We start from the raw sequence: 16,113 nt of genomic DNA, 5'->3' as shown, positions 1-16,113 counted from the left end.
GAGTTACTACAGACACTCCATCTTGAGGGGGCGTGTTATAGATACGATTATGATTTATATATATTTCACAATCCCTTTTTAGGAAGTATAGTTATTGTGAATACCTAGAGTCTCCATGTATATAAACCATCTCTTGTGTAATATAATAATCCTAGGATAAGACATGCGTCTTAAGCATGGTGAATTTATATGAAAATTACTTAAGAAATATCGTATGGAAAAAATATTTATATTCTTAATCGAATTAATATTTTTGGCCCTTTAAAAAAATTGTTAATTACAGAATTTGTTGACTCATGAGCTGATCCCATTTTTAAAAATATTTTAGGTCAAAAAATCACTTATCGCATAAGAACCTAACGTTTAGGGTGAAGAATCTCAGGCCTACTATTTGGTTACAATGAAACTATGTAAACTCAATTTTATATCATGATTTAGCAATTTTAAAATTAATTATGGTTATGAGGTGTTTACGTTCACGTGCTAATCCTATCTATCTTCAATATTTTTCTCTTTTTGTGTCATTTTCTTCATTTTGGTTATTGCTCGATATAAATATTGATTTTGATTTATTCTCATTTCGTTCTTTTGTTTTGGCCTCAGAATTAGAAAATATTTAAGATTTAAAATTATTAAAGAGATATATACTTAGGTTAAGATCTGCGCTTTGTGCATAATAAATATTTTATATTTATTACTTATTTTATGTTTTCTGCATATTATGAAATAATTAAATAAAAATTATATATTAAATAACTAACAAATAAGTTACTATTATGTAATAAATTGGCGTGCACATATAAATCAGACGACCGCTCTTGTTTATTCGCAATTATTTTAAGGTAAATAAATCAAAACAATCAATCTTATCTATCGTATATGATATATAATTAAATTTAAATGATCTTAAATAATTTTAATGTAGATATTTATTAAATGAGGTTTCTACTCATATGATTTTATGATTATTTGCATATTTGTGTATCAAAATTTTACACCAACAAATTTTTTAAATGTGGAATGTTTAGTGGTTTCAATAATTTATAATCATTTAAGAAAAACAATGAAGATTTCAAAATTAAAATATTAATTTTTCAATATATATTCAATAAAAATATCAAAATATAAGTATGTATTTTCATATGATGTATAGTTTAATTTAAATGCTAAATATATATTAACATAAACAACTATTAAAATGAAATTATTTTTTCATATGATTTTATAATCATTGTATCTTGTTGTAGAAAAAAATTTAAACCTTGATCACAAAAGTTTATTTGAGATTTTTAACAGTTTTAGTAGTTTATACTCATTTTGAAAAATTCAAAATACAACATATACAAAAAAATCTAAATTTTTATTATATGATTAATTAATTATGTAATTTATTTTAATAATAAAGAATTAAACAAAACTCATAAAAAGTTGTTAGCAAATCTTTATTATTTAAAATCATTAATTGCTATATATATCTTAATCAAATTAGGTAATTCCGTAGGTTTTATTTAAGGAAAAAATATATATAATGAATTTCGATTTGATAAATGAATGGTCCATAATGGACATACTATGTAATATAACATTCCTTAACAGATAATTTTGGACTAACAAAATTCTCAATTGATTATCAAGCCGGTACGTAAGCAAAATTAGCATTTTAATTACGTTGTCATTTTTTAATTAGTACAAACTATAAGTTATAAATTTTTAAATGTTTCCAATTACATCGCAGGCCGGGCCTAGGGACCTATAACCACCATTGAGAAAATAATGGATATTTTTATCGTCGTATTCTTATTCATGTATTTTGTACGGTGTAAAAGCAAAATTTTGTACATATAACATATGTACAAGATATAGAAAAGGTACGATCAAAAGGTATCGATAATCGATCCTAAGAAAATCCGGTCCGGTTTAACAGCTTGTGTGAAATAAGTAAGAAGTAGATTTCGATCCGCGTAACCGTGCGATTTTTTCTTTTATTTTTATATAAATATTTTGTTTTCAATTCTAAATTGGTATATATTATAATATATATGTGTCTATCAATTTTTAAAACATAATAAGTTTATTGTATATTTTTTTCATTGAATAGATTGTTTCAAACTTTCACATGTATTTGTATCTTCTTCTATATATATATTTTCGGATTATTATTTCATTATTAAAATCGTAACTATATATATAAAGATTAGTAAAATATTGTTTTATTGTCATATTCAAAGATATTGTAACATTTCACAAATTTAGAAAGTTTTAAAAAAATTAAATTTTTCGTTTCATAGATTTATATTATCGAGTAAATAATTAAACAATTAGTTTTTGTTTAATTTTTAAAATAAACTATATAGTTTAAAATTTGTTTTCATTGGTTTAAGGTAGTAAAGATTAATCATTGTTAGATAATATGATTTTTGTTATTTAAAAAAAATCTTTATAATTTTATAATTTAACATCGACAAATATTTAAATATTTAGCATATAGAGGTATAGTATTACAACATTAAATTATATCTATTTAATTTATACTATCTATAAATCCAATGAATCATCTATTGTTTAAATCCAATTATTGATAGCCCAATAAAAATTTCTGGTATGCCCAAAATTTAAATGATAAGATTATATATTAAATGTAACATGACTTTCTAGGAATATGTCCATTAGATCCATTTTTTAAAACAATCATACATGAATCAAGGTTGTGACTTCTTCTTTGATATATAACATGAATAGCACTATAGATGGGCACAAAAGTAAGTTTGACAAGTGCATACGGCTCTTTATTTGTCATAGGACATCACTCAGATGTGGTCTGTTGGTCATGCCGTATCATATAAGAAAAAACAAAACAGTTCGATAAACAAACAAAAATAGAGAACAAACACTCAACATCACGATGATAGAAATTAGAAACTAATTAACTCACCCGTCGATTCCTTGAATGTCCGCCAAGCAGGCTAAGCTTCTTGAAATAAATTGTTTTCAAGAAAAGGTTTATTGATCAAACTGCTAAAAAGGAAATAAAGAATGTGGGAGTCTACTGATCAAAATCAGAGTATGCGAGTCTATTCACTAGGTCAAAACTGCTAAAAAAAGGAAATAAAGAGTCAAAAGGAAATTTAGATAAAGGTAATTTAAATAAAGGAAAATTAACCAAATAAAAGATGAATCACCTCCATAGATATACTAACATTGAGCTACTATGGACTTTACGGAGCACTATGGATTTAGTGACGGAGGAGATTCTCACGAGACTGCCTGTGAAATCTCTAAAGAGATTCATGTGTGTTTCAAAGCTCTGGCTAACGCTCATCAGCTCACGATATTTCACCCACCGTTTCCTTATACAGTCCCTTCCCCTCGTCTTTACATGTGTTTATGGGATGTAAACAACTACCTTGACACTGAAATACTCTCATCGGCTCCTCAAGACGCTAATACTACTACTACTACTCCATCTGCCTTTTTAGTTGACCACGATCTGACCACCCCACGGATGGGAAGCTACATCTTGCAAAATCTTGGTGGCTTCATGTGCTACGTCTATTGGAATAAGCTTCGAATCTATAACCCTGCCACCAGACAACTTGTCACCTTACCCTTCAAAAAGTCCGACCACATGATCGTACCACCAGGAGGAAAAAAAATCGTCCGCTACTATTTCGGATACGACCCTCTTAACCACAAGTACAAAGTGGTCTCCTCGATTAGCGTACACCTAAAACAGAATATGGAAGTGATCAGTTCAGAGAATTGGGTATTTGTACTAGAAGGTGGACTATGTTTCTGGAAAAAGGCTGCTCTAACCTCACCGGACTTTTGTCCTCACGTGCCTTGCAAAATGGAAGGACTGTGTATCGATGGGGTTATATACTACATGGCTTTGCTTGGTCCGTTTGAATATGTGTTTGTTAGTTTCGACGTTAAATCTGAAGAGTTCAACATGATCCAAATACCTCGCAGGGACGGCGACGAGCTGCTTGAAAGGTTTCAGAATGTGGGTCTTTTGGAGTATGGTGGAAAACCAACTCTTTTTGACCAAACAAATCTTAAAGACAAGGGTGTCGTGGCTTTATGGTCTGTGGAAGATGCCGGGAGCAAGAAATGGTCGTGCAAGAGTCAGGTTGTGCAGCCTTCTCAACTGCATCTGGTCAATACCATTACATTCAATGTGAAAGGTACAACTCAAAACGGCAAGGTTCTCCTGATACCAAAGGATTTTCTTTTTACTTTTCACATTCTCTCTTATGATATTCAAAAATATGATATGAGAAAGATTGAGATCAGAGGTATGTGTCGACGTGATGTTTATGGACCAGAGTGAGAGAGTCATTAGGGCATCATTATTGGGAGTCCCTTAAGGTGTTCCTTAGAGGAAGGGGGTGGGAACCGAGGAAGAAAGAGAAGGAAAAAGTTCCTAATTAAGGGCTGTCCCTTACTCTCCAACGACCAAAAAAAAAAAAACAAAACAAGAGACTCTCTATCTTTTTCTCTTCATCACACCAATAATGATGCCCTTAGTAGTAATTTTGTAACTTCTCTCGATTGGACAGAGAGATAATCAAATTGAAAAAAAAAACTAAAGAGTTGATCAATTCAAAGATACATAATTAAATATAATGATAATCTTTTGCATATGTAAATTTTGCAACATAAGTAAATTGTAACAATTGGTTGGTATTTATTTTCATTTATTAGTATATTCTGGTTCATTTTGTAATTTATATGTATAAAAATAAATAAAATAGTAATATAAATAATAATATGCTGCTATTTTATTCAATCTATACTTTTGGGTGTAATAATTTGGATTGGTCCATTTATTTATTTTGTGTGTATATATTGAATTAGATATATTCCTTTAAATAAAGTACTACTACTTTTATTTAATTAAACCAAATAAGATTAGTTTTATTCATTTTTGGTTCTTCATCTAAGATGTGTAAAATATTTTCATAAGTATTTGTATATTTTTATTTGACAAAAAAAATCATAAAAAGCTAAAGTGAAAATCAGTATAAAATTGCATAAACGAACAAAACCAATATAAATTTAAAAATTCATGAACATCTATCTATATTTATAAAATAATTCAAATATTATAAAGTCTAAGTGATTTATACTTTCGATGTATAAAAGATAAATTGAAAATTATTTTAAATAATCTATAGTCCATAGAAGTACATTTAGTTAAACATATAATTTCCAGATCATATTTAGTCATCATGTAGTTTTTGGAATTGAACGGGAAGTTCCCACCTTACTATGTCAAGGCATTGTGCAAAGTATCAATAAATGGTTGAATCATTCAGAGAACTCAGCTATAGCTTAGCTTGTGCTCTTCTATAAAAGATCTGTGGTTGTGATGGAAATGGAAGAATAAAAAAGTTCATATTATTTTTATTACCATCTGATCACACTAATGTTACATAAAATTAGTTTAAAGGTCAATAATTCCGGCAAAAGGACCAGACAGAGTTCCGACATAAAGCCTTCCTTCGAATTCGTTAACCTCGCTGACTAAAGTATCTCCAAACTTATCCTTCACCGAAATTGTCTGAAGCACTCTACCATCAGAGTTAATTTTAACCGCTGACGGGTTTGTTGGTCCGGTGGCTGTGTTCACTACCGAAGCAACCCAAAAGTTTCCGGAAGAACCGATCCTCTTGATATTGTCAGGGTTCGAGACCGCATTAGTGAAGTCTTCAGAAGTACCAGCTTTAGACCCCTTGATCCAATACCTCTTGATGTTACTCTTGATGAACTGACTAACCAGCACAAACGAACCGTCTGAGCTAGCGGCACAACCGGCTGAGCCACTTAGACCTTCGAGCAATACAGTCACGACCCTTTTTGATGGATCGTACTTGAAGAGTTTCCCGGAAGCGTCTTTTGATGCCACTGCTTTTAACACGTCGCTACATTCATAACCAATAGTAAACATATTGCTTAGTAATAGATAAATGAATTTTAACTTATTTCAGTTAATAATATACTAAAAGATGAACATGATTCAAACAAACTGTATGACATCGGTCTATTTAACATATACCCTTACAAAATAAATTAGGTTTAGTTAAGTTTTAAGAATTTTAAAAGTTATAAATATAATTTTTTTTATGAAATGCTCAAAATAATCGTTTTAGAAAAATAGTTTAAAATTTTTTGTTTTGTTTACATCGCATAAATCAATTGTTATAACATTGGTTCATGTAAAGATGAATATATTTGATAAAGTAATAAAACTGTATATTTTGTTTTTGGAAAGGACACAAATACCAGTTAAGATTATTTTTAAAAAGAAAATTCTACATTAGTTTTGTTTATAGAGAATTTGGCAAGTTCATTATTTATTTTAATATAAGAAAAATGAAACTTTACCCAGGGCTAAATTTTGAGCTGAAGGAAGTGAAGTAGACGACCCCGGTTGTGGGATCAACGTCGAGGCCATCGAGAAACAAGAAGGGCTTGCCGTCAGCCCTGTCGGCGATCTTCTTGGCGTAGCCACCACCACTAGGAATGACGTGGAGACCCAACGGAGCATCGGCCACGTAGAGCTCTCCTGTTTTGTTGTTGAATGCTATTCCGGCCGGCCGGCCGCATTTACTCATATAAGCTATTCCAAGTGCTCCATCGCACCATTGCGACTTCCTAAAGTAAATCATGTGAATTTTTAGAAAAAGAAAGAAAATAAAACAAAGGGGAGCTATGGAATGAAAATTAACATTACAAAAAAAATAATGACTATGGAATATTGATTTGACTTTTTCACGTTGAGGGGTAACGTGTACAATAATGAGAGAAGACTAATTACCCACAGTTAGCAATCAACAGGTAACGTGACTACCCACATGGTTAACGTCATTAATTACGTTTATGGAATGAAAATCAACATTCTCTACCCCCTTTCGTTTCATAAAAGATTTGTTGATCACAATTCACAAAGTCTTGATCCATATCAGTACTAGTAATTTGAAACAAGAAAATACTATATGACTATGATTTGGTAAAATTAGGGGGTGGGGATCAAAGACAATATCACAAAAAAAAAATATTTAAAGTTGATCAACTAAGAGTTTGTAGCATTTTCAACACTAAAACTCAAACATTAAACAAAACATAATATAACTATTAAAAATATTTTTTAGCGTCTAAGGTTTAGTGTTCTGCAGACAACGTTAAAAATATTATTTTTTTAAAAAAAAAATTTGTAACTACTATTATTTTTTATTTGTTTTTTTATCTTTTTATTTTACAAACATAATATAACTTGATAATATTTTGTTTCTTTTTCTAAAAGATATCAAATGTGAAATAACGAAATTATGTTGGTCGGTGAACCTAGAGAACTCAAAAATAACTCATACGAAAATACTCCATTAGACTTCACGACGCAATGTTTAGAAATATTTGACCATTAGATTTGACCAAATCTGAATCTATTTATTATGCAGAAGGTTTGAAGGAAAAGGCAACACTAAATGATTTTCATTTGATGAATTTAAAAGTAGGTTGCTGCAGTTGCCGACCCCAGAAGAAAGTAGGTTGCAGTCATTTCTAATTGATAAAATCCTAACATGATACGACTATCAAGTACATAGACGTATTCGTATTTTCCCAACGAAGTTTGTCAATTCGTATTTCTATGTTACTCTATAATAGCAGGAACGAGTCATGTTGTAATAACGATATAATCCACTTTAATATAACAAAGCCGTGATCTTTCTTTCGTTAAACCAAAAGAATCAAAAAGCTTACGAGGATACTGTGATATAGCCAAAATCGACGTAACCCTTCCCCGGTAGATATTTAAAGATTTTACCGCCGGAAACTCCGGTGTAGAAACCTTTTCCGGTGGAATCAAAGGCGAAAGCTTCAGGGCCTGACCTTTTTCCCGGAACTGGAAATTTTTGGAAGGACGCAGCACCTGAGAAAATAGCCAGAGAAAATGAGAGAAGAAGAGAAATCACGGAAACAAACGACGTCATAACTTTTGTTTGTGTGTTTTCGTCAGATTAGTCTTGTAATGTGTATATTTATAGATTTGATTTTTAAAAGGATTCCTTTTATTAATCTTTCTTCTTTTGCATTCAAGTATTTGTAGAAATGAATATTCATATTCATGGAGCAGCAAATCAGACCAAATAAGTAGTTAATTGGGTATAAAGAACAAAATACGCCTAAATTGTGTTAAAATCTCATGATTAGAATTGACTGATGAAAGATACGGGGTATCTTAGAAGCAATTGGTTAAAAATGAAAAAAAATTGGTGACGAGAATGGTATACGTAGGCCTGAGACTTATTATCCGAGATCCGGATTCGATTTGAGATCCGCTCCGGATCCGGTCTGAAAATAGGATATTCTGGGTGCCTAGATCCGAATCCGGATAGTAAAATCTTGGATCCGTCCAAACCGAATCCGAATCCGGATATCTTAATTTTTAAGTCCGGATATCTTAATTTTTAAGTCCGGATATCCGGATCCGGATCTGTATTTTTAAAACACATTAAATTTTTAAATTTCATTAATATTTATATTTGATATATTAATATTTATACATGAATTAATCTTATAATATTATATTTTAGTTTTTACAATATTATAGACATATATAAATATATTTATAAATATTTGATTTATATATTATATTAAAAAAATTAGGATTTTTTAAAAAAAAATATTATTTTTAATTATTTTTACGGATCCGGATATCTGCGGGTAATAGAATATCGGGACGGATATCCGGAAACCACGAATCCGGATCCGGATATTAAGTTCACGGATCCGGATACCCCGAATTTCCCGAATATCCGGATCCGTCCCAGGCCTAGGTATATGTACCTTTAAGTTTTCAAAGTATAATATTATTATTAATTACCATTCATATAATTTATCAAGCTTTATGTTTTCACGTTTAGAAAATAATTTTGTTATATACTTCAGGTGTGTTAGATATATAGCTAAGAATGCCATTAATCTCAAATTTTAGCAGTTTATGATAATTCTGTGATAATTATATCCATGTCATCTTATTCAACTTTTACGACATTTGAAAGTACCAACTTTGGATCCCTTGATATTACGTTTCACTCTCTCGACATTTTCTTTATATTATCAACCGTCATTATGTTAGATATATGTATTCTACTAGGAGTTTTCCTCCGCATTGCGCAGAAATAGTAATTTTTAATATAATATTTTTTATTTGAAAAGAAAATTTTGATTTATATTTCAACATATTAATTTATATTTTAACTTCAATAGTTATAAAAAATTATAAACGTATTTTTGTAATCTTATTTTTTTATTTGGTAAAATTATTTAAATTTGATTTGATTTAATTTTTAATAAAGATAAAATTAGATTTTATAAAAATAATTTTAATTATATTATTGTGTTTAATGATTATTTATTTTAAATATATATATAGATATATATATATATATCTTCCCATAATTTTAAATATATACATATATATATATATATATTTACATATAAATATAAATTCTAATAAATTTGAGACTTTGTTTTTTTTAGTTAAACTGAAAAATCTCTTTGTTAATTTAAATGATGAAGATGAACGGATAAATTTAAATAATGTTTAAATATTTAACTATCAAATTTTTTTTGGATTAGTGTTACTTTATTTAGTTTATTTTTATTAATGTGAGATACATATATACATATATATTATTATTTTAATTGTGATATGAATTATTAATATATTTAATAGTTTACCATAAATAAATATTTATATGGAAAATTGACATTAATGATGATATATGAGTTATTTTTATTACCATATTTAAAATCCCTACAAAAAGATTTAAAGTTTTATAAGGAAATTTTACATCTCACAATTACTATGATGCCATGTCACTATTTTCTAAAACCATGTCATCTATTTTAAATGTCATGTCATCTTTTTTTTAAACAATAGCATATATATATATAGTGATTGTAGTGACGACAAATGTATAAATCACTTCGCAAATATAGTGTAGGGGATATTTGCACGGCGCCTTACATTATGGGCCCCCTATTTTTTAAACAATAGCATATATATATATATATATAATTAGGTATAAAGTAGTATAATCGAAAAATTAGTTTATTAATATAATAATAAACTATTAAGTAAGTTTCATATTATTATGATTTAGATATAAAAAAAATAGTTGTGAAGTTAAAGCCAAGAAAATATCAGTTTATTTTAAAATATTATAATATCTTTTAAAAATTAAACATAACCGATTTTGTTTCTATTGATATTTTTATTTTACAATAACTTAACTTTTTCTGTAATTATTTAGTATATCATTTTCTATATTATAAACTATAATTCTTTAAATAAGAGTTTCGTAAAATTTAATTAAAAAATTGATTAATATGAATAATTTTATTTTGATAGGTCCTTATAATCACCGGACAGGCTCTTAGAGTAGCTCCATCGGCAAGCTTTTCAATGAGTTTTTAGTATTTAAGAAAAAGAAAAAATAAATTAATTTTGGTGAGAGAACGTTGAAAGGTTCTGATTACAGGGTTTTAAGAATCGGTTGCAAACTTAAAAGGACAGATGTCATTGCAGTAGTGTTTCAACTGGTTTTGGAAAATTAATACATAATTAAATTACTATAATAACATTATTTTTTTTTTTAGAACCTTTCACAGGTTGTAACCGATGGAGCTGGCCTTAGTGTTAGTTATCTAGTTCTTATGTAAGTTAATTAAAAGCACATCCTTTTTTTTTTACTAAAATCCATTTATATAGTTAGTAATCACATAATCAATCAAGTAACACTAGGTGTTTTCCTGCACTATGTGCAGTGATAAATTTTTTGAAAGTTAAATTATATTTAAAATGAAATTTATTAATATTATATATTTTATTATTTTTGACTAATATTTAATATAAAGTTGATTATTTAAGCATAAAATTAAGAAACAAAATAATTTTGTTTATTTAAAATTACATTTAATATTATATATGTATTATATTTAAAATTTGAATCTTAGATAAAAAATTTATCTATTTAATTTGGTTAAATGAATTAAATCAACTTGTATAAAATTACTAAAAATCATATAAAAATTGTATAGTTATTAAAATTATAACTAAACAATATTTATAAAATTTGTAGATATCTAAAAGAAACTAACGAAATTACGATTAACAATTTATTAAGTTTTTAAAAAAGATGTAGAAAATTTTGAAAATATTAGTAATAAAAATTGTATAATTATAAAAATATAATTAAATAATATATTTCGAAATTTATAATGCATATTTCAATATATTTATTTTAATGATGATTTATGAATTATTACCATATTTTAAGAAGTTTAACAAAAATATAAATCAACATTAAATATAATGTATTAGTTATTGTCATATTTTATAAAGTGTACCAAAAATATATGTCAGTCATATTAACTATAAGCCATGTCATCAATCTAGTTATCCATATCATCATTTTTTTGTAAAAATGATTGTAAATAGGACATGTGACAAAATCAATTCGCAAGAGGATTTTTCGGATAGATAGTCTGTGTTCCCATTTAATTTTGACATATATTGCTGGAGATAAAGTCAAGCAAAACTGCTAGTTTTTTTTTTGGATTAATCTCGTAGTATCCCACTCTCGTACCTATGAATCCATAAAAAATGCTAGTTTTAATTCAAAAAAAAAAAATTCTAATCATATTATGATTATTTTTTTTTTAATATTTATAAATTTCAGAAATATTATTTAATTTTATGTTTTGTTAATTATACATAAAAAAAAAACTTTCCCTTAATTTTATCGAATTTTATTTAATATATATTAACCAAAATAAATAAATAAAAATATTTCTAATATATATATATATTATTACTAAATATAAATGTAAATAAAAATGTTTATTTTATCTTAATTTTTACATAGAATTAAAATATTGCACGCAAATAATAAAACCAAAAAATTTATTTATAAATATAATTTTAAAATTTTATTTCTTCACATGGTTGCAGAAAAACATCTAGTAGCACGATATTAACATAGTCATAGATATTACCAAATACATAAATACTACACTGCATGTTACGTTTTTTACAATATACCTGAGCTGAAGTAATGTTGTTTTCGTTAAGAAGCAACCAAAACCTGTCAATGGTAAACTCAAATTCGTATTTTCTTCTTTACCAGTGTTGTTCGGAAATTATGGAAAAAGTTCATAATGCCTTATGGACTGAAATAAAAATTTATTTTTTCTTTTATGTTCTTTTATATTCTTTTTATTATGTTATGTACACAATTAATTAAATTTATTGTATTAAATCGTGATGCACTATAAGTAACCAACTTCTTTGCCTATGCTTCGGATCGAACATGTTCCTAACGAACGATCAAAACTAGGTTATGGTAATGCAACTATATTTTTCTCAAAAATTATTTATTGTTTCAGAGACAAAAAAAATTATTTATTTACATATAATAAGACAACTATAAGGAAACATCCCTCCTCAAATACAACCAAGAAAAAAAGGAAGGAAGTTCACAAACCTTGTTTAGAATTTTGAAAGGATATTATCACTTTAATTTAGATTAGTAATTAATCATAAATAGGGACTTTTTCAACATGGTCACAAACGTGGGCAATCACCTAATACACAAACGTGGGCAATCACCTAATACCAATCTAAAGTTTCATAACTCCGGCAAAAGGTCCAGTAAGAGTTCCAATATACAGTTTGCCGTCGACCTCGTTGGCTTCACTGAGCAATGTATTACCAAACTCATTCTTGAGAAAAATGGTCTGAAGCACTTTTCCATTAGAATCGATTTTGACAGCCGAAGGGTCCGTGGGCATTACGACCTTGTTAATAACGGAAGCGACCCAAAAATTTCCAGTAGAACCGATCCTCCTGATGTTGTCGGGGTTCGAGACAGAACTTGAGAAGATGTCATCAGTAGATCCAGCTTTTGGTCCTTTGATCCAATACCTCTTGATGTTACTCTTTATGAACTCGCTAACCAGCACGAATGAACCATCAGAGCTCACGGCGCAACCAGCCGCACCACTTAGATCTTCCATTAACACAGTCACTGCTTTGGTCGCTGGGTCGTATTTGAAGAGCTTTCCACTTGCGTCTTTTACTCCCACTGCGATAAACACTTCGCTGCATTGCATAACCAACAAATATTCATATACAGTATACATGTATTAATCAAACCAAATTAATTTACTTACAAATACCCTAATTAAGTTATAAAACATTATAAAAATTGTATGATAAATATTAAATATATAAATAGAAGACAAAACTTGTAGCATAATATATTAGTCTGTACTAGTGCCATTATCATGCTAGTCGAGTTTATAATCATGAATTTACGTGTATGTCTGACTTATAGACGATAGAAAACTATATATATAAGATCGAATATGGTATACCTGGGGCTGAACTTGGAGCTGAAAGAAGTGAAGTAGACGACACCGGTGGTGGGATCAACGTCAAGACCGTCGAGGAACTTGAAGGGCTTTCCGTCAACACTGTCTGCGATCTTTGTGGCCACACCTCCGGCGGGATGGATAACGTGAAGACCCAATGGAGCATCAGCGACGTAAAGGTCACCTGTCTTTGGGTTGAAGGCTATCCCCGCAGGTCGGCCACATTTCTTGGCCAATGCGGTTCCAAATACTCCTTTGCACCACGAAGAAGTTCTATAGTAAACACAAACCAATTAAAATTAAAATCAGAAAAAAGGTTTTAATATGAACAACGTTATTTTAAGAGCTACATGGTGTTTCATGCAGCAATAAACATATTTTGTGTGTTTTAAAGGGAAAATAGAGCATTAACAATTCAAACAATGATCAAAGACATGTCTTAATATTACAATTCATGAGATTTAATAATAAACCATTACCTTTCAGTTTTTAAAACTAATTCAAATCTTTAAAAGGGAAAATTTAAATTTCATTTTTTTGAAACAATTAAGAACATAATCATCAAAACATGTGATCTTGAAAGTTCAAATTAAGAAATAATTGAGATTGAGGAACTTACGAAGTCTTAGTTATCTGAGCAAAATCGACAAAACCTTTGTCAGGAGTATACTTGAGGATTTTACCACCGGAGACTCCGGTGTAGAAATCTTTTCCGGTGGAATCAAAGGCAAAAGATTCAGGGCCTGACCTCTTTCCCGGCACCGGAAGTTTCTGGAAAGATGCGTCGTCGGAGACAACAGCTGACAAAAGCGAGAGAAGAAGAAGAGAAATCAAGAAGATATACAACGTCATTCTGTATTCTTAGTTGTGTTTTCAATGTAGAAACTATTGTTAGTACAAGGATCTGTTTATGAGTTATATTTATATACAGATTTGATTTGAAAATAAGAAAATAGAGATTTCTTTTTTTGCTTGTTGACCAACAAAATAGAAAATATGTATTGTTACCGTTGTAGAAAATAGAAAATATGTAGTAACATTTCTTTTTCTGGGGGATTTGTGAGATTTTGTGGGTAATAAAAGTCAAATACATGCACTCCACATTAAATCCTAAACATTCTTAAGTATTTACGGAGTAAATCAGGCTCAAATAAGGAAATTAGCTGAATATAAAGAACCAAATATGCTCAGATCATATAATTATGTATATCTTTGATTAGTACTCATTTGATTTCAAATCCCCTATATATTAATCTTGGAGCATTACAATATATTTCCGTAGCCACTGTCATCAATAAGATAATTCTTAGAATTATTAGAAAAATAAGTTGGTCCATATAAATATATATTATATTTTTATTAAAATAACTATCAAATTAATTAGTAATATATAAAAGAATATTCTCAATTATTTCCTTAAAAAAAAGCTACGAAATTACCTAATATGATTAACATATATATGATAATTAAAGATTATCAATCTCTATAATATTATTTGATAAGTCAGTTTCTTATGTGTCGCGCTCATGTTAACTCTCACGATAGTTGATTACACTGATACCCTTAATAAATTAAAAAAAATATTACATTTAAATACTATTATTGAAATTTTAATTTAGTTTCCTTTTAAAAAATTTTCAAATAACATATATAATAAAAACGAAACATTTATAAAGTTAAAAAACGAAAATATATGTATATATATAATATGATTTCATTAAACATTTATAAAGTTAAAAAATGAAAATATATGTATATATATAATATGATTTCATTAAAAAAGAAAAGTTCACAAAATAGAAATATTCCATTTAAATATTATTTTTAAATAACATAAAATATAGTTTTCAAGTAATAAAATATTTCTTTATATCTATATTTTCTTAGATGAAAATATTTATTTGCATATAATGTGATTTCATAAAACAACATTCACACACATAATCTTGATGTTAAAAGATACATAATCATGATATTAGAAAAAAAGAAATATTATTTATTTTAAAACATAATTTTAAACAATACAAAAATATATATTTTCAAAGTAACAGAAATAGTTTTTTTATATGTCTATCTATTTTCTTACATGATTACATAAAACAATTAAGTAACATAAACTGATATATGTTTAATTGACTAAAAATAGTTTATAATTAGTATTATTGAAATGTTTTATTTATTTTTCATATATGTAGTTGAATATAATATCTTTCAACTGCAGCAAAAAAATCTATACCTTAAATTTTACTTATATAATATGATTTTTAAAATACAATCACATAATTGTTTTTAATGCTTATTTTTATGAGATACTAAAAACATTAACAATAAATTTCTTTCTATCAAATAATTACAAAATATTTTAAAAAAAACATAAAACTATATACTTTAACGAGGTAGATATATTATTTTTTCATAATATTAAATTTGCTTTTACATTTTTTTTTATGTTTGTGGAACTTAATATGACTATAATTAAAATACCAAAGCAAAGAATTCTCATTTAAAGATTACTTAAAATAAATTTCAGTTTACTATTTAATATATCTAAGGCATAAAGTTATTTAGACTTTATAAAATAATTGAATTACTGTAATATTGATATGTGTTCATGAGCTATCAAAAATGTATTAGTTACTTATATATATAACTTCATATTGATCATCGCTT

The 16,113-nt window shown here is 27.8% G+C and overlaps 2 protein-coding genes and 1 pseudogene across 2 annotated transcripts; 1 reads left to right on the top strand and 2 right to left on the bottom strand.

The window, feature by feature from the left end:
• The first annotated feature begins 2,692 nt into the window (after positions 1-2,692).
• Positions 2,693-4,817, top strand: LOC125596208 (annotated as a pseudogene).
• Positions 4,818-5,401: 584 nt separating this feature from the next.
• Positions 5,402-8,161, bottom strand: LOC106379410 (protein STRICTOSIDINE SYNTHASE-LIKE 11). The gene is made up of 3 exons (XM_013819369.3): positions 7,765-8,161; positions 6,388-6,657; positions 5,402-5,924 (listed from the first exon to the last, which is right to left on the bottom strand). Exons 1-3 carry the CDS (start codon positions 7,992-7,994, stop codon positions 5,447-5,449), a joined length of 978 nt encoding a protein of 325 aa, XP_013674823.1. The 5' UTR covers positions 7,995-8,161; the 3' UTR covers positions 5,402-5,446.
• A 4,447-nt stretch (positions 8,162-12,608) lies between these two features.
• On the bottom strand, positions 12,609-14,337 carry LOC106379413 (protein STRICTOSIDINE SYNTHASE-LIKE 12-like). Its single transcript, XM_013819370.3, has 3 exons — positions 14,063-14,337; positions 13,447-13,716; positions 12,609-13,171 (listed from the first exon to the last, which is right to left on the bottom strand). Exons 1-3 carry the CDS (start codon positions 14,293-14,295, stop codon positions 12,691-12,693), a joined length of 984 nt encoding a protein of 327 aa, XP_013674824.1. The 5' UTR covers positions 14,296-14,337; the 3' UTR covers positions 12,609-12,690.
• Between the last annotated feature and the right edge of the window lie 1,776 nt (positions 14,338-16,113).

Source organism: Brassica napus, unplaced genomic scaffold, assembly GCF_020379485.1.
Source record: "Brassica napus cultivar Da-Ae unplaced genomic scaffold, Da-Ae ScsIHWf_1150;HRSCAF=1634, whole genome shotgun sequence".
NCBI classification, from domain to species: Eukaryota; Viridiplantae; Streptophyta; class Magnoliopsida; order Brassicales; family Brassicaceae; genus Brassica; species Brassica napus.
Note: the sequence above shows the minus strand (reverse complement) of the source record. Positions and strands in the feature narration are given on the sequence as shown.